The sequence below is a fragment of the Prosopis cineraria genome, unplaced genomic scaffold (assembly GCF_029017545.1).
Source record: "Prosopis cineraria cultivar Desert tree isolate PC_DT_omini unplaced genomic scaffold, ASM2901754v1 PC4, whole genome shotgun sequence".
NCBI classification, from domain to species: domain Eukaryota; kingdom Viridiplantae; phylum Streptophyta; class Magnoliopsida; order Fabales; family Fabaceae; genus Prosopis; species Prosopis cineraria.
This window is the reverse complement of record NW_026555335.1, coordinates 17,843,408-17,868,161: the sequence shown is the minus strand read 5'-3', so window position 1 is coordinate 17,868,161 and position 24,754 is coordinate 17,843,408. Positions and strand designations below refer to the sequence as shown.

The 24,754-nt window shown below is 37.2% G+C and overlaps 1 protein-coding gene across 1 annotated transcript; it reads right to left on the bottom strand.

The window, feature by feature from the left end:
• Positions 1-24,575, bottom strand: LOC129307910 (protein S-acyltransferase 24-like). Its single transcript, XM_054948863.1, has 13 exons — positions 23,915-24,575; positions 22,115-22,255; positions 21,650-21,762; positions 10,372-10,451; positions 10,079-10,242; positions 8,640-8,778; positions 8,274-8,373; positions 6,447-6,504; positions 6,220-6,297; positions 5,975-6,073; positions 1,934-2,012; positions 1,500-1,648; positions 1-902 (listed from the first exon to the last, which is right to left on the bottom strand). Exons 1-13 carry the CDS (start codon positions 24,182-24,184, stop codon positions 438-440), a joined length of 1,935 nt encoding a protein of 644 aa, XP_054804838.1. The 5' UTR covers positions 24,185-24,575; the 3' UTR covers positions 1-437.
• Positions 24,576-24,754: the final 179 nt, after the last annotated feature.

The following is a 24,754-nucleotide window of genomic DNA, read 5'->3' as shown; positions in this document are numbered from 1 at the left end:
TTGATAATAACTGTAAAGAATAAAAAAATGGCTCATTTACAGATTAATGTATGTACAACATTCACTGTAACTAGCTAGACAACGATAGGTATTCTTTCATCGTTGTACTCTATCAGTGAGATGATACATGACTTTCTATTTCATTTCTCCTTTCCCCCCCTTGTTCATAACAATCCATAAGGAACAACCCTCTATGACTCGCAGACGTTCCTCAATCCTGTCTCCCAACATGCTAGACAAACAGCACTTCATCAGGACGTCATGTTAGCTGGCTTGACTTCAGACTGTAAATAAACCCTGATAAAGGAGCAAAATATAACGCCACAAAATTGCGCACTGGGCAGTGGATTAGAACCACAATAAATTGAATTGACAAAAACTAGCTCAGATGTATGCCTATGGTACATTACACTTTAAAGCAGCCATTCTAGTAGTTATCATGACGAGGATGCACCAGATCTGGTGTTCCGACCAAGACCAAGTCCTAAACCCAGAGGAACACTCTCATTTTTTGTTTTGCCATGGGCATTATTGTGGCAACAACGAGAGGAATGAGCATGACCATTGCCATGACTGTGAAGAGCACAAGCATGGAGCGAATTAGAGCTGGTGCCGCTGGAACCGACATTAATGACAACATGGCCGTTGCCATTTTCAACGCGAGAATGTGAGTCTCTGTTGGCTAGGCTTGAGTTCCTTGGAATGTTTATCATTCCTATACCCTCAGATTTATCTGATTCTTCAATTAACTGCACATCTTCATTGAATCCATTGATCAAGAAATCTGTACAATTCTTCTTGATCCCATGATCATAGGGATTTCTGAATCTACCATCTGCACCTCTAAGGTAGCTATATCGCACAGCATTTGCCATTTCATTTGTTGTAATATTGCGTGATATCTGCAAGAAGAAAAAGATATTATATGTAAATATAAACTCGAGGACAGCGAGATCAATCCTCTTGCGTTTACATAAATGAGAAAAACATACTTCCAAGATGTTTTTAAAAAAAAAGAATTGAAATATAGCATCATGAGCAGGAATTTACAAGTATTATTCTTTGTTTTGTGATTAAGGTATTCTTTTACTTCTTTGGGGATCGTCGATCACATGGTTCGTATTAATCAAAGTCAAACTACATCAGTGTCCAAAGGCAACAGAGCTGCAGCAACTTTTAACGAAGTTTCAGACTCAAGTCTCCGAAGAATAGTACATTATTAAGTATAAGGTTATAAGAACTCTAAAACTTTGTTTTTTCAAAATTTTACATCCTCAGTGATATGATATTGATTTAAGTCAAACTACAGACAATTACACTTGAGACTGCAAAGCTACTACAACTTGCACCAACGGTGATGCCTGACCTTGAACTATAGTGCAGGGGAAATTGAAATTTGTGACGAACGATATGGTTCCACAAAATCAGTGGTTTTACATAGGTTTGCCAGCATTCTTAATCTACATATAATACTGAATGAGACTGCAATAAATACATACCTGATAAGCTTGAACAACTGTCATAAACAACACATTAAAGAAGAGGAAAAAATCAACAGCTAAAAATGATGTAGCCCCCGCAAGATGTGTGAATGCATATTGAATCAGTGATCCAAATGATGGAGGAGCAAGTGGATCAGTTAATATTCCTGTACACAAAACTGAGTTCCCATTAGCAACATAAGCACCGAAAAAAAGGAGAGAATGGGTCAAAAACGTAGAATGCGAATGATTCTGCGATGATGTTATTCTATTCAAATGGGAAATATATATACAGCAAATATAGTCTGCCCAATTAATTCTATGGGTCAGAAAAATCAGGGAAATAAAATTAAAACTGATCCTATAATAATCTCATTAAATACAAATATATACAGAAATAAATCTAGGATTTCCACAAAAAGGAAGTTCATCCCAAGTCATAGTTCACATACTTGTAAGAGTAACTCCACCAGTCATCAACATTGCTAAAACTTCAAGAACAAGAAAAACAAAGAATTCCCATTTGTTCCTCTGCAATCATATATTATAGTTTCCACCACGATCAGGTCAATTTAATCATAACTAAATTTAAAAAAGCAAAATTGCACGCCCAAGAAATAGGAAAAGAAGATAAGTTGGCCAGTCTATTCACCTCGATAAGTTTACAAAAGAAAATGAGATAAGATTGACAGTCCAAACTAACTTTTCTAATTGATTTCATATATCATGTTTAGAAACAGAAAATCTCAGAGACCTTCCCAGGGAGGAAAAAAACTATATTTTATTACTTTCAACTACATTTTCAGTCAGAAGCTCAATCATTCTCCCAACATCAACCTATAAAAACTGCTTGCTGAATCCACCACCAAATAAAAATGTGTAAAAAAGGATTTTTTTCCCCCCTCTTAAAGTAACAAGGTGAATTTATTAACAAGAGGGATAGTTCATAACTTTTGAAAGTGGGCTGATAGGTCCTAGACCCATTAGTTAACCCTAGATTTAATCTCCTTATCTTTTCAACATGATATTAGGGATTAGATTTTATTTTTTTGATATGATATTATTATTATCGTGTCTCTTGTACTTTATAAATACTATTTCCCTCTAAATAAAGAGGCACGATTCATCACAAAAGAGTTCATGGTATCAGAGCCGCCATCGGCCTGTACCTAAATATTTGTTGCTCATGCGACTTCACCCTAAGTAGCATGCGACTCTGTGCAACTCTGTCCTTTCAGACACAAGGTGCATCTTGGCCCTCCCCTACTCCAGTCGTGTGACTTTGTTCACTCTTCTGCTCCAGTTATGACCTGCGACTTTCAACCCAGACACAAGACACGTCCAAATCATCTGGGTCCAGTGCTGAAACGAGCCTCCCTCATCTATTAGGTGGTGCACTCTTGTCTTCCTCAAATCATACTCTCTGTTTCCATCGAGAAGTGCCCCTATTTCTGTTCTTCTCTTTATTTTATTTTTTTTCAGTTGTCATTGCTTACAAGGCAGCCTTGAATGGTACCCCACGGACCTTTAATACAGAAGGGGTACGCAGAAATAACCCCCTGGTCAATGTGGCAGTGACAGTGTTCTTTCCTCAGGAGGCAGCAGCAATGGTGATTCATTTTCTTATCTACTTCTCACCTATCGGTTGAATGGGAATAATTACTTGCAGTGGTGCAATAGTGTCCTTATGTTCATATGTGGTCAGAATAAGGAGCGTTATTTGACCAGTTCCCTAAAAGCACCAAAAGTTGGTGACCCCAAGTATGAAACATGGTGTGCAAAAAACATGGTGATGACCTAGTTGATTCATTCAATGAAACCCGAGATAAGTGAAAATTATCTCCTTGCCAACCCAGCTTAGGAAATTTGGGAGTCTGCCCGACATACTTACTCTATCAAGGAAAATACAGCAGTAATTTATCAAGCAAAGCATACTCTTCAACCCTTAAGCAAGGGGAGAAATCAGTCACCTTGTATTACACTACTCTTATGCATCTTTGGCAACTTATAGACCTATACAAGGTGCACCAATGGTCTTGTCAGGTTGATGCTCTCTACTACAAGATGGTGGTTGAATAGGAGCAGTGCTATGAATTTCTTCTTGGCCTCAGTAACTCCTATGAGGATCTTCGAGGAAGAATTATGGGTATGAAACCTCTACCTTCTCTTGAAGACACATTTAACATGATTAAATATGAAGAAAGAGGCAAAGTCCTAGTACAGTTTCCTTCTTCTACTTCATCTACCTTGCTTAGCATTGAAACTTCTGCTATGGTGGCTCAAGGTCATCAAAGGGGGGATCACAAAGGAAAAAAGTCTCTCTAATGCAATCATTATAATAAAAAAGGTCATACCCAAAAAATTTGTTGGCAATTTCATGGCAAGCCATCTCATTTAAAGTCCAACCCCAAGGGTGATAACAAGGGGGAGCATAAAGGTGATAGCAAAGGGTTCACTACCAACCCTACTTATGATCATATACTCAATATTGAGGAAATTGCTATGATGAGATGCATTCTGGAGAAATACTCTCTTGATGAGACAAGTGAAAAACCTATTCTCTCCGTTACCTTGGCCCAGGCAAGTAAGACTTTACTGACTACATTATTGTAACAACATCTGGGTTGTTTGATTCAGGAGAAACAGACCACATTATAGGTTTTCGGGAATTATTTTCCAAGTTTAGCCCTCATTCTGAGCATACTTATGCACAAGTAGCCAATAACACATGCTCGGGTGATGGGAACTGGCATTGTTGTTATCTCTGACTTTATTGTTTTGAAGAATGTTTTATATGTACTCGATATCCAATGTAGTTTGTTATCAGTCACGTGTATTACCCACCACTTATCTTGCCTTGCCAGCTTTGACAAATCTCATTGTGTTTTTCAGGATTTAGCCTCAAGAAGGATGATTGGCAATGCTAAGTAACGCAATGGGTTCCACTCTCTAGAAGGTGAATCTGCCAGTCAACGTTGTTTAGTTGATCCTATTTCCAATTCTATTTCTGTTTTTCCAGTTTTGTCTCAATAAGACATTATGTTATGGCATTCCCATTTAGGCCACCCCAGTTTTGATCATATGAAAATTTTGTTTCCTAACTCTATGAATAACATTAAATTTCATTGTGATACTTGCCAATTTGCTAAACAAACTCACTATCCTTTCCTTGCTAACTCTCATATCCCCTCCACATCTCTTTCCCTCATACATAATGATGTGTGGGGTCCTTCACGGATTGAAACTCACACTAAGGCCAAGTGGTTTCTTTCTTTTATTGATAACCATACGCAGTTGACATGGATTTCTCTAACGAAAGATAAATCTGAAGTTTGCACTATTTTCAAAAACTTTCATACTTTTGTTCAAACTCAATTTCAAACTTCTATAAAGATTCTTTGCAGTGACAATGAAACTGAATATCTCAATTTTGATCTTTGCACCTTCCTTACTGAAAATGGGATTCATCACCAAACTTCTTGTGTGTATTCTCCTCAACAAAATAGAGTGGCAAGAGGAAAAATAGACACCTACTCAAAGTTGCTAGTAGTAGGTAATAATGTTCCACACAAATTTTAGGGAGATTCAATCCTTACGACTGCTTACCTAATTAATTGCATGCCCTCTAAAGTTTTCAATTTTCAAACCACTTTTGACTTTTTCTTGACATTCTATCCTCACTCTCATTTAATTAACTCTCTTTTGAAAACGGTCTTTGGGTGCACTGCTTTTGTCTTTCATGATGCAAGCAACAAACTTGAATCTTAGTCCATCAAATGCATTTTTTTACGATATTCATCTACCAAAAAGGGGTCTAAGTGTTATTCTCCAGAAACTCGTAAGTTCTATGTCACTACGAATGTCACATTTGTTGAATCTCTCCCTTACTTTCCCAAATTACCCATTTAGGGGGCAAATGATGGTGAATGGGTAATTTGTGCTACTAATAATGGTCATTCAAAAGAAAAATTAACAGGTTAGTAGCCAGAAGCAACACACTAGAAGCAAAAGGGCGAACTTGGGAGAAGTCTTGGCGATGGCAGCCATGGCAGCAGAGATCACTGAACTTCTCAAAAGCTTCAATTGAGAGCATAAACTGCCTGTTCAGAGGGTGACAGCAGCCGCCTCCCACAGTGGTGAAGTTAGAGTTGGGTGCACAGAAATTTGTGGCAGTGATTTAACATTATTTTTTTCAGCACAAGAGTTAATAGTGTTAGTTACATGTTCGATAACTTAACACTGTTATTATCACATCATTGCCCCTCTGGAAATATTCAAAAATAGTTGAACTAATGTTGCATACGGGAAAAACTAGAGGGACCAACAATAAAACATGACAAAACTATGGGGACTAATAATTGTGTTTTCCCTTTTTTTCATTTTTGACCGTTCACCCTTTAAACTCGAAGAAAAATGAAAAGACTAATCTACAGTTAAAGGAGTTCAAATAGTGCATGTCAAACAAATTACCCAAGCACTTATTTAGAAAATACCTTGCCGATGCAATTAGATACCCAAGGACAGTGATGATCAAATTGTTCCACACAATGATTACAGGTAGAACAGTGCTTTGCACGAAGGGGCCTAACAATCTAAAGGAAAAGCATAAAAATGTGTACGAATCATATAAAGCAATAGATAAATGAGCATGTGCATCTGAGTGTGTGCAGGTGAGAGATTGCTGGAGAAGAATTCTTCATAGTAACAGATCTGACAATCTAAATAAAGCAGGGAGAACCTTGCATATTGCACAAAGAAGGGACCAATTTCCAGCAAGCAACGCAGGATGATTTATCTCAATCTTTAAGAGAGGTTCCTGCCACAAATTATTTGCAAGACATTATTGATAGCATATATACTATATCTTTATAGTAATCATCCATAAACAGAAAAGAAGAAAATTATAATTTCCGGGAGAAAATCAAATCTAAAGAGAAATTCAACAGAAAAGAATAAAAAACTCACATCATCTTTACTATTCTCAGACTCATGCATGTTCATTCTGATGAAACCTGGATCCTTGCTGCAAAAAGACAAGAGAAAGAAAATGAAGTAAAAAAATAAGGCAACTGAAAACTAATAAATCTTAGCCCCAGGATATCCTCATCAAGGATAACATGCAAGCAAAAAATTTCACATTTACCCCTAAACTGCTTCATAGAAGATACTCTCTTTTTTTACTGGGTAAACACATGGAGAATAACCATTGGTAATACGTCATTGCAAGCAAGTTGAAACGGACATACCATCAGCAATATATTAACAAGAAATACCAATTATCTGATTTTGCCCAACCCTGTCAAATTAATAAGTCTGTCAGACAGATATCTAGAAAACATCATTTCCAACTTAACTGTTATGATTCAAAGTTCCACACAGCCTAGTGGAAATACTTGTGGTGATATTGAATTTATTGTAAACATTCTATCCTGATCATTAGGGATTATTGTTGATTATTAGGAGTTATTAGCATTTATTATTCTGTCTCTCAGCTTTGTGTATATATACCGATTGTAACACATTTTTGCATCAATGAAAATAATATTTTCCCTCTGAAAATGCCACAATACTTCCTACCCATACTTTTGAGTTTTACATTTTGTCTTTGTGTGTAGGGGTGGGGGTTTGTGCGGGTGTAGCTGCATGATAAGATTCAGTTCTCCCAAAAAACTAAAATACTACTTCACAATAATAACAAATGACATGGAAAATCAACCACAAGGAGATCCCCCTCTTTTAATTGAAACGACATGGTTTCGTAAGCAATGCTAGGCCTCATAGTCAAGACTGCAGCACAGTCAATAAAACGTCATTTGTTGTAACAACTCTTCAATTACTCATCGGTGCATCCATTTCCCTATCCACAATAGGGGCAATAGGTTTGCACTTTTAAAGAATAAAAAATAAAGAAATCCTACATTAAAAAAAAAAAACATAGAAGCATGTTCTTCACAAAATTCACAGTTCAATATTTAAAAATTTCACCCAAAAGCAACACTCTCTTGCCCTCTACATCACATTTAGCCATTGTACTTTTGGTTTGGCACAAAAGCAATTAAATTAGAATTCGGAAATGGCTGATCATAAGCGGTTTTTAGTTTTTGCTCCTATTGTATGCTATGGAACTAAAAAGGTGAAAGAAGATATAGCTTTGGGATCACCAAAAGTCTCCTGCAATTTGGTTAATGTTAAATGTAATTCTTGGCCCAAAATAATAAGGGGAGGGGCATGCAGAATGATAAAGAAAGTCAAGAATATGAGATGCAAAAGAAGGGAACTGAGACAAAGGAAGTAGGAGATGTGGCTCAGACTCCTCCAAGCCTAATAATAAAAAACAACTAACAGTTAATGAAATGTTGAAGGATAGAGATCAAATGGTTAGGGATACTTGTGCAAGCGTATGTGGAAATAAGATGACAACAACAGAGATGACATCAGCCACAATTAATAAGAAAATGATTAATTTTGGACAATTTTTCAATTTGATAAACTTGTATGAGTTATCAGTTACATAATTTTGAGCTATTATTATTGCGAGTGATTTTGTTTTCAAAGTCTTCCAATTTAAAATTTGCTCGTTCCCTCTTTGAAATTATTATTTGAGCAAATTTTGATGGTATTCAATTCCGTCAGATATAATTGAAATTATTTTTATTGCATCTCTAAATTATATGGTTCAATACATTTTATGATTCATGATTAAAAAAATTAGCCTCCCAATTTACAATTTGAATGGTGCTTTAATTACTATGCTTATGAGAAACTGCTTATTTTTAAACCCAGGTTTCCTACCTGCTACACCTGTAAAACATAAATAATCCAGCAGTTGCAAGGAAAACTCCAAACCATGCTAGAAGACCAGAGGCAGCTGTTAATTTAGGCAGATTTGTAGCTGCAGAAATTGTAAGAATAAAAATTAGAAGAAACATCACAAATAATAATAATAATAATAATAATAATAATAATAATAACAACAAAATTAATTTTATTATTATTATTATTATTATTAGAAAAAATGTCACAAGAAGAAACACAGGCAAGATAGATACCCAAGATGACAATTATTATTATTATTATTATCATCATCATCATCATCATCATCATCATTATTATTATTAGAAAAATTGTCACAAGAAGAAACACAGGCAAGATAGATACCCAAGATGACCGAGTGAATATAGGTGACCAGGAGCACAAAAATCATACACCAAAGTACAGGAGCAAGTCCTAATTTGGAGACTTTTCCAAGGCGGCTATTCCCATCACAGCCTCTACCAAGCAACCTTCTGGCATTACCCTATAGAACATATTCAGCATCATAATAAAACCTCTTATTCATTCGTGTTCAGAAAATAAACCTCAGTAAGGAGAAATACTCAACCACTTTGGAATCAGTGCAAAATGGGGGTGATATTGGAAAGGAATTTTATATCTTCAGAATTGTCATACTTTAGTGAAATATAACTAAGTTCACCTTCATTTAGGAAAAAATAACAACTGAAAAGAGAAACAAAGAAAAAGACATAATCAAAAATACGGTACCAACCTCTTTCAAACATGCCAAGCACCTACTTTACTCCATACTCCCCAACAATCAGATCCACACACATTAGGGAAGAGATTCTAATAATGGTACATGACTTTGAGATGAAGCCACTATGTAGTGCTTGGAATGAGAAGGCAGTTTTTGCAGTTTCAGAAATTACAGATTTTTCAGAATAAAATGACCACTGCATGTTGCAAAGGTTGCTCAGTTGTGCCATCAAGAATTTTGTGGACAAAACAGTTTTGTAACTGATTGGTTAAGATCTCAAGGTGTTTTTATGCATGGTAAGCAATACTAACTCATTTATCCAAACATTCTCTGAATGATAAGAGTAAAAATAGGTTCTTGGTCTTGCTGGAAGTTTTAGCAATAATAAGTGAATATTCATTGGATAAGCCAAATGTGAATGTCCAATATTATCAGCAGTCCTACGATTCAGGTATCCCATACGTAATGTGGCAGACTCAAAAAATTCACATCAATAACACCAGACAGAAAAAATATGCATGTCTAGGACAACCATGTGAATACTGACTGTTTTCATCAGCACACTTAAGAGCCCCACATAAGCACCTAAAATACAAAATGGTAAATACACATGACTTGCACGATTCTGAGAGATGTGTCATTATTTGCACCCAATGATCTGGACAAGCGGTGTCATGCATATTCAGGCAGAGTTCTATATGTTCACATGAAGAATGTAGTATATCTAAAAACACATCTACAAACAAATCCTAAAATTATGAGAACAGATTATAAAAAGGTATACAAGTTTCATAGCAGATATTCAGAAAAAGTTATGAAAAATTTTCTGAATACATGTTTATTACAGAATTACGAGTTTGCAAAGAGAAAAAAGGGAACAGATGAGCACATAATAACTTTCATAAATTGGTCCTTAGGCATTCTTTTTAGTAACGAAGGAAAAATGAGCCCCAAAAAAATCAATCAGCAAGAAACAAAAGAGGCTAATTTAAATGAATGCCAAACTACCACTAAAGAGACACTGCTTAACAAATAAACTATATTTTAACTATGAACCACCTACAAGGAAAAAAGCAACTTGTCTATGATTCTTATCAGAAGCAAGCTGTGCAGGTGTAAGGCCAGTATAATCAGTAACCATCAGGTCCTCTTTCTTGCAAGCCTGTATTAGCACAGTACATGCCTCCAAATTACCCCTGATAGCAGCCCAATGGAGAGGAGTGCAACCTGAGTAAAATTAGGGGAAATAAAAACTACTAAAAAGCTTCAAAAATCAAGAAAAAATTCACCCTATATAAATATTATTTTAGAACAACAATATCCGGGAGGAAATTCAGATTAGAGCATTACACTTACCCTCCTTGTCCTGACGCCCCCTATATGCATCTAGGAATATCAGAAGACAGATGCAATCAGCAAAGCCTTTGTATGCAGCCCTGATATTAAAACCAAAAGGAAAGGAATACTCAACGCCGAAATCCATGAACCATTTCAATCAAGCAGAGGACTCAAAATGTAGGGACACGATTTCTCTTTTTCCTTCTTTTATCCTTTTGGCCATTCAGGACAAACCAAGGAAAAATTAAAGTGATCAATGTTATGTTTTTATAATTTTGACATTTAATAGTTAGTTATAAACGTTGATTACTAGCCGTTGGGGTTATTCAGCAGTCATATAAATACCTTTATGTTCAATTGTATTAGGTTCTTGTTGATCAATAGAGTTCGGTATTATTTAGAAAGCTCTCACCTCTCTTTTCTCTCTTCCTCTTCAACCTCTCATCTCTCATCTTCTCTAAACCCTCCTCTGTTCTTCCCTCCTCCTATCTTCTTCTACCATCTATTCCATTCTACTATTACAAACATCTAACAGTGGTATCCAGAGCCAGACAGTCCTTGGCACTCCCTTATTTCATGCCAATGGTATATGGTGAAAACTCATACCCAGAAACAGCAAGAAATGGATGATCGAGTTGCAAGACTAGAAGAAAGATTCGAGAAGATAGATACCTTGTCAGAAATGGTAGAGGGTATCTCTAATCAACTCCAATTGCTCATGCATGATAGGGAAGAAGGTTCAACCAACCACGACAAAAGAGGTTGACATGAACATAGACACGATAAGCACCAGAATAGAGACGACGGGCCATACTACAGAGAAGATTATAGGCAACCGACCCAGTTTACCAAGATGGAGTTCTCGAAATTCTCACGCTCCGACGTGGTAGGGTGGCTTATGCGCTGTGAGGAATTCTTCGGTCTTGACAATACCCTAAAGGATGACAAGATTCGTATGGCAAGCATTCATCTGGAAGAGAAAGCTTGGTCGTGGCATGTAGCGGTCAAGAAGTTATGGGATGGCATCGAACCTACATGGGAACAGTATGCCCAATCCTGCAAGATCTTCAACAACAGGGGTCCCTGTCGAACTACGGCGATGCCTTTGACACCATAGCCTGCAAGATGGACCTCCCACAAGATTATCTGGTTGAAGCTTATATGGAAGGTTTGGCAGAAGACTACGCAAGCCCAGTCCGACTTTTCAAGCCATGCACACTTCAAGAAGCACGATCCTTGGCTCGAATGCAAGAAACCACGTTACAGCACCAGAATGAGAAGACGACGAGTGGAAAGAGTTCCTCGCACGTGGCCAGCTCTTCAAACTCGTCATTACAGAACACTCGGCATATATGGGGCTCTTATAAGAATGCTTTGTTAAGTGGTGGAACCCAAAGCAACGGGAAAATGACTTCTTTAGCCTCTAAACCTTTGATATCATCCACTAAGAATACTGGCAGTATTTCAAAAACACTTTCTGTAGAAGAAGCTGAATATCGAATTAAAAACCTCTGTTTTTACTGCCACAAAAAATTCTCAAAGGATCATAAATGTCCTCAAAGACAAAAATTGCAACTTCACTTTATTGAAGTTCCAAAGGATATTGAAGATGAGATTTTCATAGAAGAATCAAAAAAGGACAACAATATGGAGGAAGGAACACCTTAGATCTCATTATACACTATTGAAGGGATTAATAGTGCTTCCTCAATGAGAGTTGAAGGGTATTGTGGTAGGAAGCAATTCCAAATCCTCATTGACAGTGGAAGCACACATGACTTTTTAGATCTGGGTTTTGCAATAAAAATGGGGTGGCAGCCAGATAAAACTTGTGAATCATAGGTTCAGACTGCTAGTGGCTAGAAATTAAAGGTGCAAGGATGTGGAAAGGCTTTAGACGGCATATGCAAGGCTTGGAATTTATCTGACTTCAGAATTCTAGAGCTGCATTACTATGACATGATTTTAGGGCTGCATTGGTTGAAAAGCCTTAAAAATGCTTTTTGGAACTATGAGACTCTCACCATGATTTTTTGGTATGAGGGGAAATTGTGCAAACTTCAAGCCAACATTCCAAATCAGCTTAAAATGCTGCAGCCGAAAAACTTGGGAATGAAGGTTTCCCAGGAAAATCAAGCCTACTTACTACAACCTATTATAGATGAGCAATGCACCGTGCAAAATTTCTCCCTTCTTACACTTAGAGAAGTTCCAGCAGTGATTACAGCCACTCTGGAAGAATTCTCTAGCCTTTTTGATGAATCTAAGGGGTTACCACCATTTAGGGATGGTCATAATCATCCCATTATTCTCCAGAAGGGTACCAACCCAATAAACCTTAAGCCTTACAGATATTCAGCTTCACAAAAGGATGTCATTGAAAAATTAGTTGGTGATCTCCTACATTCAGGGGTCATCCAAGAAAGTTCCTCTCCCTTCTCAGTCCCTATTGTTTTAGTTAAAAAGAAAGATGGCACTTGAAAGATGTGCATTGATTATAGGGAGCTGAACAAGAAGACAATTAAGAACCAATAACCCATTCCACTAGTGGAAGATTTATCTGATGAATTAACCACAGCAAAATGGTTTGCAAAGCTGGATTTGCATGCGGGATCTCATCAAATCAGGATGGAACCAGAAGATGTGCATAAAACTACCTTTAAGACTCATAGTGGGCACTACGAGTGGTTAGTTATGCCTTTTGGCTTAACTAATGCCCCAACAACATTTCAAGGGGCCATGAATAGCATCTTCTGACCATTTTTGCGAAGGCTTGTTCTTGTGTTTTTTGATGACATATTGGTTTATAGTGCTAACCTTGTTGATCATGTGCAGCACTTGAAGCAAGTCTTCTCTATTCTAAGAGAAAACCATTATTGCGTCAAAAAGAGCAAGTGTTATTTTGCTGGCACTGAGGTAGAATGCTTGTGGCATTTAATTGACAATGGTAAGGTTAGAACTGATCCTAAGAAGATACAAGCAGTGGCTGATTGGCCTGAACCCCAAAATATCAAACAATTAAGAGCATTTTTGGGGCTGGCAGGTTATTATAGGCGTTTCATTCAGGGGTATGGGGTTTTAACTAAACCTTTAACTCTTCTCCTTAAGAATGGTTTTGTATGGTCACAAACAGCCCTGGATGCATTTAATAATCATAAAAAAGCATTGATTTCTGCACCTATACTCACACTTCCAGATTTTTCAAAGCAATCTGTAGTGGAGGCAGATGCTTGTGGAGTAGGAATTGGAGCTATTTTAATGCAAGAGGGACAATCTATTGCCTATTTCAGCAAAGGATTGGCTGAGAGACATAAAGGGTTATCAATTTATGAGAAAGAATTGATGGCAGCAATGTTGGCTATGCTTCATTGGCACAAATATTTGGAAAGACAGAAATTTGTCATTCGATCAGACTAGAAAAACTTAAAGTACTTGCTTGGACAGAAGTTAAAAACATCCTTTCAGATGTTTTGGATTGCCAAGTTAGCCGGATTTGACTATGAAATTCAGTACAAGAAGGGCCAAGAAAATTCTGCAGCTGATGCTTTATATAGATTACCCAAACAGCAGTTATTACAAATTGTTTTGGACACTTTCTCCCTTGAAATGCTTTCAAAAATCAAGGAAAGTTGCCAGAATGATGCAGTAATTACAAAAATCCAGAAAAAGGTTCAAGCAAATAATGGCTTTTGGAGTCATTTCTCTTGGGATGGTGAATTATTAAGAAAGTAAGGGAAGTTGGTAATTGGCCATGATCCTGTTCTAAAACAACAAATCCTTGAATGGTTACATGCTAGTCCTCAAGGAGGCCATTCAAGCATTCAAGCTACTTACCAACGGATAAAGGCATTGTTTTTGGTGGAAAAAACTTATCAATGATGTTTCAAATTTCATCAAGCAATGTGATACTTGTGCACGATATAAATATGAAGCTATTTTATCCTCAGGGCTGTTACAACCCTTACCTATACCTAGTCGAATTTAGGAGAGTATTACCATGGACTTTATTGAGGGACTTCTTAAATCCAATGGTAAGGACACAATTTGGGTTTTAATTGATAGGATGAGTAAGTATGTACATTTTATTCCTTTGACTCATCCTCATTCAGCATCTTCTTTAGCATAAAATTTCATGGATTCTGTTTATAAATTACATGGTGCTCCTGCTGAAATTATATCTGACCATGATCCAATTTTTGTTAGTGGATTTTGGAAAAATTTTTTACAGATTTTAGGTGTGCAACAACATCTTTCAACTGCCTATCATCCTCAAACGGATGGCCAATCCGAAGTTCTTAATAGGTGCTTAGAAACCTATTTAAGGTGTATGTGTTGGGAGCAACCCAAGGAATGGAGTAGATGGCTGTCACAAGCTCAATGGTGGTATAATACTACCTTTCATACAGCAACTAAAACTACTCCATTTGAACATTTATATGGTCAGGGTCCTCCTCTACATTGTTCTTATTTACCTCACAATTCTGTTCTAGATGTGTTAGACAGGTCCTTCATAGCAAGGGAAGTGATGATAAGGGTTTTAAAGCATCATTTGCACCGTGCCGCCAATATGATGAAGCAACGGGCTGATACTCACAGATCTGATTGTGAATTTATGGTGGGACAATGGGTTTTTCTCAAGTTACAACCTTATAGACAACTATTTGTTGCTGCTAGGAGCTCTCAAAAATTAACACCACGATTTTTTGGGCCTTACAAGGTGTTGGAAAGAATAGGGGCTGTTGGTTACAAACTCAACTTACCACCTGATTCTAGAGTTCATCCTACCTTCCATGTATCTTTGTTGAAGTTGTGTCCAAATCCTAAGGTGAAGCAAAGACACCCTCCACTTGATTGGCCAGAAATTCCAGTCTCAATTGATCTTGAACAGATTCTACAGAAAAAAGTGGGGCACAGGAAGAAATGAACTATTACTAAAATTCTAGTAAAATGGAAACAATTGCTGGATGAAGAAGCCTCTTGGATGCCTTTGTATCAATTTCAGCAAAACTTTCCTAACTTTGTTATCACTGATCCTTAAGGGCAAGGATCTCTTTTAGGGAAGGTATTCTTATGTTTTTATAATTTTGACATTTATTAGTTAGTTATAAACATTGATTACTAGCCATTAGGGGTATTCGGCAGTCATATAAATACCTTTATATTCAATTTTATTAGGTTCTTGTTGAGCAATAGAGTTTGAAATTATTCAGAAAGCTCTCGCCTCTCTTTTCTCTCTTCCTCTTTAACCTCTCATTTCTCATCTTCTCTAAACCCTCCTCTGTTCTTCTCTCCTCCTATCTTCTTCTACCATCTATTCTATTCTATTCTACTATTACAAACATCTAACAATCAATAACAAAGAAACAAAGATATGGAAAATTGAACCAATAAAATTTCAAGAAAAAGTCAACATGTAGTGGCAAAAAAATAATGTCCAACTATTTAAATACAAAATAAAATCTTGTAGGTATATTGACCAGAATAATTATATATTATTCCATTGTGCAGAAATATATACACGATTACAAGGCTGACTGTACAAGCAAATAATCAGAAAAAATCAAATCACTTATTTACCTTCATAATCTTGTCTAATCATATCCCTATAAATCAGAATCATATCCTTATTAATTAGAAAGAATATTTCCTAATTAATTATATTTCACACTCCCCCTCAAGTTGAATCATAGATATTAATCATATCCAGCTTGCTTATACAATTATCAAATGCGGGCTTATGTAATCCCTTGGTCAACATATCAGCTGCTTGGAGACTTGTTGGTAAGAAGGTCAAACAAATGATCCCATCTTCCACTTTTTCTCTAATAAAATGCCTATCGATTTCTACATGTTTCAACCTTTCATGCTGTACTAGATTTAAGGCCGTGCTTATAGCTGCCTTGTTATCACAGTATAATTTTAGTGATAGATCCAGCCTGACATGTATTTCCTCAAGTATTCTTTTCAACCATATTTCCTCCATTATGCCTTGAGCTAAGGCCCTTAACTCGGACTCGGCACTACTGTTAGATACAACTCTTTCCATCTGACTTTTTCATGTAACCAGGTTTCCCCACACGAACGAACAATAACTAGAAGTAGATCTCCTATCTGGGTGATGTCCACCCCAATCTGCATCAATATATACTTCTATGGTTCTCCATTCATGTTTCTGAAACAACAAGCCTTTTCCAGGGGTGCCCTTCAAGTATCTCAGAATCCTATATGCTGCTTCCATATGTTTTACCTTTGGCTCACACATATGCTGACTTGCTACACTTACTGCAAAGGCTATGTCAGGTCTTGTATGAGATAGGTAGATAAGTTTCCCCACAAGTCTTTGATATCTTTCTTTATCAACTAGTCTGCCTTTTTCCTTATCTTCTTTTTCTTCAATTTTCTCGGTCTCTTCATCAGAATTTTCTTCCTTCTTTGTGAACTTTGGCCTCTTCTTTGGAACAACAATGGGTGTTTCAACAGGTTTACTCCCTAACATGCCTGTCTCTTTTAAGAGATCAAGTCTGTATTTCCGCTGAGATACATGAATTCCCTTCTTTGATCTTGCAACTTCCATTCCCAATAAGTATCTTATCTTTCCTAGGTCCTTGACCTTGCACTTTTGACTGAACACATTCTTAAGTGTTATGATTTCCTCACTGTGATCACCAATAATAACTATATCATCAACATACACAATGAGAATGCACATCTTACCTCCTTCCAGTTTAACAAACATAGTGTGATCTGATAGTCCTTCTTTGTAACCCTAAGATCTCAAGACTTGTGAGAATCTATCGAATCATGCTCTTGGTGACTGCTTTAACCCATACAGTGATTTCTTCAACTTGCACACTTGATCACCTTTACCTTGATTAAAGCCAGGAGGTAGGGTCATATACACTTCCTCTTTCAAGTCTCTATTTAAGAAGGCGTTCTTGATGTCTAATTGATGCAAAGGCCATTGGAGGTCTGCTGCTATAGATAGTAACACTCTGATAGTGTTTAGCTTGGCCACTGGTGCAAAGGTTTCTTGGTAGTCAATGCCATATGTCTGTGTGAATCCCTTAGCTACCAATCGGGCCTTCAACTTTTCAAGGTTCCCATCGGCTTTGAATTTTGGGGTGAACACCCACTTGCAGCTTACAAGTTTCTTGTTCCTTAGTTTATTCACAATTTCCCAAGTCCCATTTTCCTCTAATGCTTTCATTTCTTCCAAGACAACTTCTCTCCATCTTGGTGATTCCAAAGCCTCATGAATATTATTTGAAATACTAACATCATCTAGATTTGCAATGAAACCTTGATACCTGGGAGATATAACTTCATAGGACACATATTTTTGAATTGGATGCTGTGTACAAGATTAAGGTTTCTTTCTGAGGGCAATTGGCAAATTCAGATCACTATCCAATTCTTTCCTGGCATCATTATTGGCATTCACAGCCTCTATGATGTTCTCATCTCCTTCTACAAGATCTCTTATTGGTTTTGAATCAAGGATTGCCTCAGGTGTGGGAGGTTTAATACCTTGCTTCTTCTTCCGTTTATAGGTTATGATCTCTTTTCCTATGGTACTTGTGTCCTTGTTATCCTCTGTACCTGCATTTTCTTTTGCTTCTGGAATAAAAGAGACAGATGGCTCAAGAGAGTTAAGATCAACAGATGGAATAGGGGAATACTCAAAGCATGACTAAAATTCATGCCAAGTCGCCCCCTAAATTGAGGGAGGAGGATAAAAGGATTCGTGTTCAGAAAAAGTGACATCACGAATAACGAATAGACGCCGGGAAGAGGGATCAAAACATTTGTAGCCTTTTTGAGAAGAAGAATAACCAATAAACACGCACTTGATAGCCCTAGGTTCAAGCTTTAAAGTGGGGTTAAGATGTACAAAAGCTGAGCACCTAAATATTTTCAAGGGGAGATTAGTTTCAAGATAGTGAAGAGAATGTATTTCACGTAGTCGATCAAGAGGTGTGATATAGGATAAGACTTTACTTGGCATTCGATTGATGAGGTAAGCAGCAGTAAGAATAGCATCGCCCCAAAAAAATTTTGGCATATGAGTGGTAAACATAAGGGCACGAGCAACCTCCAATAGGTGTTTATTTTTGCGTTCGGCAATATCATTTTGTTAGGGGGTATTTGTATAAAAGGTTTTATAGATGATGCCCTTCGTTTTCAAAAAATCACTCATAGTTTTATTCAAGTATTCAGTACCATTATCAGTTTGGAGGATTTGAGTAGAGGTATGAACTTGGTTAAGAATAATGGTGTAAAATTCTAAAAATATGGATGTGACATCAGATTTCTCTTTTATTAAGTAGACCCAGCACACACGAGTATGGTCATCTATGAAGGTAACAAACCATTTGGCTTGAGTCCGATTTGGGATACGGGAAAGACCCCACACATCACTATGAATGATAGAAAAAAGTTTAGACGGTTTGTATTCAAAGCGTAGAAGTGAAGAACAATGGTGTTTAGCCAATTCACAAGTATCACAATGAAAAGTAGAAATTTTATTGAATGAAAAATGAGGAAACAGACAACTTAAGTACTGGACATTGGGATGACCCATTCTTTTATGCCATAACAAAAGATCATTATTCTCAGAGGTGGACACAAGATTACACCGAATACAAGACCAGAGACTACTCACGGTTGATTCATTAAGGTAGTATAGCCCATCACACTCCTTAGCATTGCCAATCATCTTCCCCGATATGAGATCCTGAAAGATACAATCAGTAGAGAAAAAATGAGCACTACAGTGAGTTTGTTTAGTCAACTTGCTTATGGATAACAAATTACAAGCTAAGTATGGAACATGAAGAACTGAATCCAGTTGTAAAAATTTAGAAGTAGTAATGCTTCCCTTTCCAGCAATGGAGGAAGATGTTCCGTTAGTAGTATCAATTTTCTCATGTCTACTACATGGAAAATATGATGTGAATAATGTGGAGTCTGCCATCATGTGATCTGAGGCCCCCAGAGTCAACAATCCATCGGGATTTATGGAAGGAGGTATTCAATGCATAATAATTCTTACCTTGCTTGGCCACAGAAACAGTGTGGTTTTGAGATGGTTGACCAGGTCGTTGTAGTGTATTTAACACCTCTAGGAGCTTAATTAACTGGTCTTTATCTATTTGAAGGACAGCAACAGATTTGTCTAGGGCATTTTCAGAAGTGGCTTGATATCCACGTGCCTTACCCTTGCGTGGTTTCCAGTCAGCAGGCTTCCCATGAAGATCCCAACACTTGTCCTTTGTGTGACTAGTCTTTTTACAATGATCACACGAGATTTTCCCTTTTGTCTCCTTCAAACCGTGATCAAAGCTCCTACTTATCAAGGTAGAAGGTTCAAAAGTAGAAGATATGGGAACAAGGTCAGTAAGCATCACCTTTCGACGAGAAGTCTCCCTACGGACTTCTCCAAATGCATCTCGTGCTAAGGTTAATGGCGAGCGAGCTAGGATTCTGCTTCTGACATCATCTAATGAGTGATGAAGACCAGCCAATAATTGAAACACCCGCGCATCCTCAACTCGTTTTTTGTACCTTGCTACATCACAGGCACAAGACCATTCCTCTTCTGTGTTAAGGTCAATCTCCTGCCATATGGTAACGAGTTCTAACCAATATTCGGTCAAATCACGTTCGGCTTGTTTAATCTGCCAACTTTGAGTTTTCAGCTCATATGTTCGAGCACTGTCTCCACCATCTGAGTATGATTCTCGAATAGCTTCCTAGATGTCTCTCATAGTAGGCAGAAACATGAAGGAGCGTCGAACTTGTGGAGTCATCGCTGTGACCAACCATGAAGCAATTAGCGAGTTCTCGATCTCCCACATTGACAGGGCTACTGCGTTTGACTCGTCTGGTACCTTAGACGTACCGGTGATGAAGCCCAGTTTTCCATGACCACCAATAGCGAGCCATATAGCTTGAGCCCACTCACGGTAATTATGTTCGTTAAATTTATCAGACACCAGGAGAACAAAGGACCCTTCAGCAGAACTCAACCAAAGGGGAGTTCCGCCATGTGTGTATGATGAGGAGTTCTCGACGCTCGAGCCCATAGACGAAGGTCTCAAGTTGCTCGACTGTGACTCCTCTACTGGTCGTACGCTGTCGTCTGTGTTTTCTGGGTCAAAACCGTCGATCAGCTCTGATACCATGTAGGTATATTGACCAGAATAATTATATATTATTCCACTGTGCAAAAATATATACATGATTACAAGGCTAAAGGAAATAATTAGAAAAAATCAAATCACTTATTTATCCTCATAATCTTGTCTAATCATATCCCTATTAATTAGAAAAGAATATTTCCTAATTAATTATATTTCACAAATCTTTATGCTATCTGGTGGTTGGCACACCTCGGATCTAATTTTAACATGTCTTTCATAATGGACAATATTACAAAAATTACATAACGTTCATCAATCAGCACAATCAGGAAGCTTGTTCAATGTAGTAACAAACGAAAAAATATAAAATAAAATTAAAAAAAAATAAAGCATAAGTGAACATTCATATTCGATTTAAAATTTTGTAGAAATACTAACATTTTGAGTAGTTGTTATCATTTCTTAAATTAAGTTTACTGTCTGTAGTAAGAAACACATTACATGATCAGACTCATCATTCACTAAAACAACATTACATCACATTAAATGTGCTTCCAATAAATTAAATTTAATGCATCACTCTAAGCCGCTCACATAATGACATAAATCAAGTGATTCATTTACCCACATAAGCTCAGCCAAATATTTGACACAACTTAATAATTTGATCGACTCCTTGATACCCATTCATTAGATTTAAATTTGTTACACAATTGTTGAGAGAACCATGGCCAATTCTTCCCAGATTTTACAGTTGAGAGAACCATGCAACCAGTAAATACCCAAATAAAAAAAAAAAATCACAGTTTCCAGGGAGATTGGAAGTATAAGGACAGAAAGCAATAGGCAATTCTCTAGTTTATGCCTGATGGTGGCATGTCACAGTTAACATTGAATGTTAACACTATAATGATTCCCTGAATTCTATCAGATATATATATATATATATATTCATGAGTTCAAACCAAATTTTAAGTTTTCTATGTTCTCACGGGAAGCAACCTATACAAACATGTTAAAAAAAGCTGTTTGTCTGGGTCAAAGCTTACTAAATGGGCTATTTTCAAAATAGCAGCATGCAACACCTGTGGGGAAAAACCTTTTCAATTAATGAATCATAGCAATAAAAGTGGGTGAATATAATTCTAAATTACCAATGCAAGGGGCTTCTTCCATTATTATCAGGAACATCAGGGTCAGCATTCCATTTTGAAACAATGTGGTAGAGGAAAGCTGTCTGACCGAATTGAGCTGCAACATGTGTTGTCTGCGTAAAGTTTAATGTATTTACTTATTTAGTACAATCACCATCTATAGAAGTACTCAAGTGCTCCAGGGCTTAAATAAAATTGGGACTTCCAATTTTAGCTCGTGTAATTATATTTACATCACTGCAGTTATTGATAAATGGAATGAATATTTTATTGAATAAATATTCTAATATTATTAAACTATATGTTGGTAGTTTATATTAAACAAATAATTGTGGGTATCAGCATAGTGACTGAATTGTCACTTACAATTCGTCCAATAGACTTTTTGCACTACCATCAAACAATTTATCACGTGAGATTCTTAACGTTATTTTGAATAATAAAAAGGGAACAGATAAAACTAACCTGATACCCATATATATCAGCAGCACTTGCTCGTGCACCTTCTTGGAGCAAAAGCTCTGCAACCTGGATGGCACCATGGACTGCACTCCAATGTAATGCAGTCTGGCCAGTATGATCTGTTGCGTTTACATCTGCTCCATGCTGGCAATCAATACATCAAATATTTATTGAGCTGATGTTAAAACCACAGCTCAGTTTCATGTATAGCATAGATGGATTGAAAATAACGCTCCCTATCATAAAGCCCCACTATGGAAATATATGGATAATACATTTAATTGTATCAATATATAAGTGTCATGAGCAGATGGATATAGATGACAGTTATGGGAAAAGATAGATGGGCACAAAAACTGGGTTCCACGTGAAATGGAAACGGAACCTCATGCGCACAAAGCGTGCCAGAAGTGCAGGTCCTCAATCACCAAGACTAAACCAATAGAACTGGACGCAAAACGTTGAGTGGTTAGCTTGTATTCGCGGAAGCAGAGTTGGTACAAGGTCCACACAGTAGCATAAAATGTAAATAACCTAAGAAATGGGATGAACAAAGGCTAAGCAGATCAAGGTTGCAAGTTGCAGTAGTGCTGGAGGCTAAATCACTAAGAGTGTTCGCTGGGTTGCTTGGAATGTTGGATGATGCGTCCCCAAACCGCCTACCCTCTTTTTTTTTTTTTTTTTTTTAGCAAGAGACAATTATGCTCTTTTTGAAATTGTAACTGCTCCAGCCCTCGTGTAGGGAACCCACTCTTCTTGTGGAGAAACCATTGTGAAGCCCGGTGTCACTTAAGGCCTACTGCTCCATCACTATATGTGACTTATTGGGCTCCCGCTATTGTAGCCTTGGTCCGGACAGCCTGTCCACGAGGCCCAATATATTTTGACGCAAACACAGTTATTTCTTTCTTGTCATAAATTGTTATGTATTTATCTCTCTCCTTAGATGAACATCTAGTCACATGAGATAATGCAAATCCCAACAGGTGACTAACAAGCAGAGAGAAGGATAATTCTTAAAATTCGAGGACTGAAAACACAGCAACAACTTCTCTTTTGTATGAACCCTTAGGTCATATTTGATATATTAGAATTGGATCCAAGAGAAATGAATTGGAATTAGAATTGGAATTATGCTTTCAATTGTTTGGTATGCATAAATCCAATTCCTTATGGATTTCAATTCTAACAAAATACTTAGAATTCAATTTCATCTCCATCATGATGGAATTGTCACAATTCCATGAAATTGTCATAAGTACCTCACATACGCACTCCATCATGATGGCTAAGTTTTTTATTTTTTTTATAAGGGCATTTTGGTCTTTATCCATTTTAAATACATATATTTATTAATATTATATTTAGATTCCATCTTCATACCAAACATACATTTATAATTCAATTCTATTCTGATTCCAATTTCAATTTCAATTCCAATTTCAATTCCATCAAAAACTCTTCCATCATATCAAACAAGACCTTAATTATCAAGCAAACTCAGTGACTGCAAAATTCAAGTGTACTCACACTCAAGAATATCGTACAAGCCAAATGTAGGCCCCATCGTCAACAGGTCGATTCAAAAGAACAAAAGGGCAACGGCGAAAAAAAATGGTTCGAATGCCTCCAATAGCATATATAATAAATAATAAAACAAAGCAATTGATCCGCAAAAATTGTCGTCGAAATTGAAATATGCCAAACGGAATGTGGAATACAAGGAAGCAGAATGAGGCAAGCTCAAGTGCAAATAAATCAAACACAATTCAACAAACCCATCAAAGAAACAGCGCATAGAACCTCAATAATGTATTGAGCAGCGGCAGTACGATTGTTAAGTGCCGCCCGTTGGAGGGCGTAGTTTCCGAGCCCATCAGGCTCCGAGACGGAGCAACCCTCCTGCTCTACCAATCTATGAAGAGTCTCCGAATCCCCATGAGCCGCAGCGGTGTAGCAATCGTTCCGAAAGCTCTCCTCGCCCAATTCATCACCGCCAGACGCAGTGCCGGAAGCCGCCGGTTGCTGATCCTGGTATTGGACCTCTTCAACGACCTCGATCTCGGATGGCATGTCTCTCAATGGCCCTTGAATTGACCTCCTTACGAATATATCAATGGAGTTTAGCGGACCGTAGATACTCTATAATTTAATTTCTATTTCATTTGTCAAAAATGATGCCTCGATTGGTTCGTTGACCCTGTGGGGTTTCCGATTGAAGGATGAGAAACAGAGAATGATTCTTAGGCAGACAGTGCGAAAGTATGCAGGGGGGTTTGCGTCGTGGCCGTCCCTGTTTGCCCTGAGAACGATGAAGCAATGAATCAATGATACTCATAGCTTGAGGAATGACCACTGAATGATGGGTCTTGCTAAAATATAGCTGGTTTGATTTTGAAGATTCTGACTTTGATATCAAGAATGTCTGATATCTCGATTAGCGCAAAAACAAAAACAACGTCTCGTATACTTTTTTTCGTTTTTTTGATATCAATAGCGAGAGAGAGAGAGAGAGATTAAAGTCCATTCTTGGCTTAAAATGCATGGGGAGGAGGATTAGCGGCTAGTGTCTTAAGTTCCTTGCTGTATCAATGTTATACTTCTAGTTAAAACATGAGAGAAAATAATTTTTTTATTTGAATA

Excerpts from the sequence above, each read along its gene's own strand:
- LOC129307910 (XM_054948863.1), bottom strand. The coding sequence starts at position 24,184 with ATGCCATCCGAGATCGAGGTCGTTGAAGAGGTCCAATACCAGGATCAG. Across the intron at positions 8,374-8,639 it reads TATTCACTCGGTCATCTTGG|CTACAAATCTGCCTAAATTA; the intron begins GTATCTATCTTG and ends CAATTTCTGCAG. Across the intron at positions 6,074-6,219 it reads TTCTTTGTGCAATATGCAAG|ATTGTTAGGCCCCTTCGTGC; the intron begins GTTCTCCCTGCT and ends CTTTTCCTTTAG.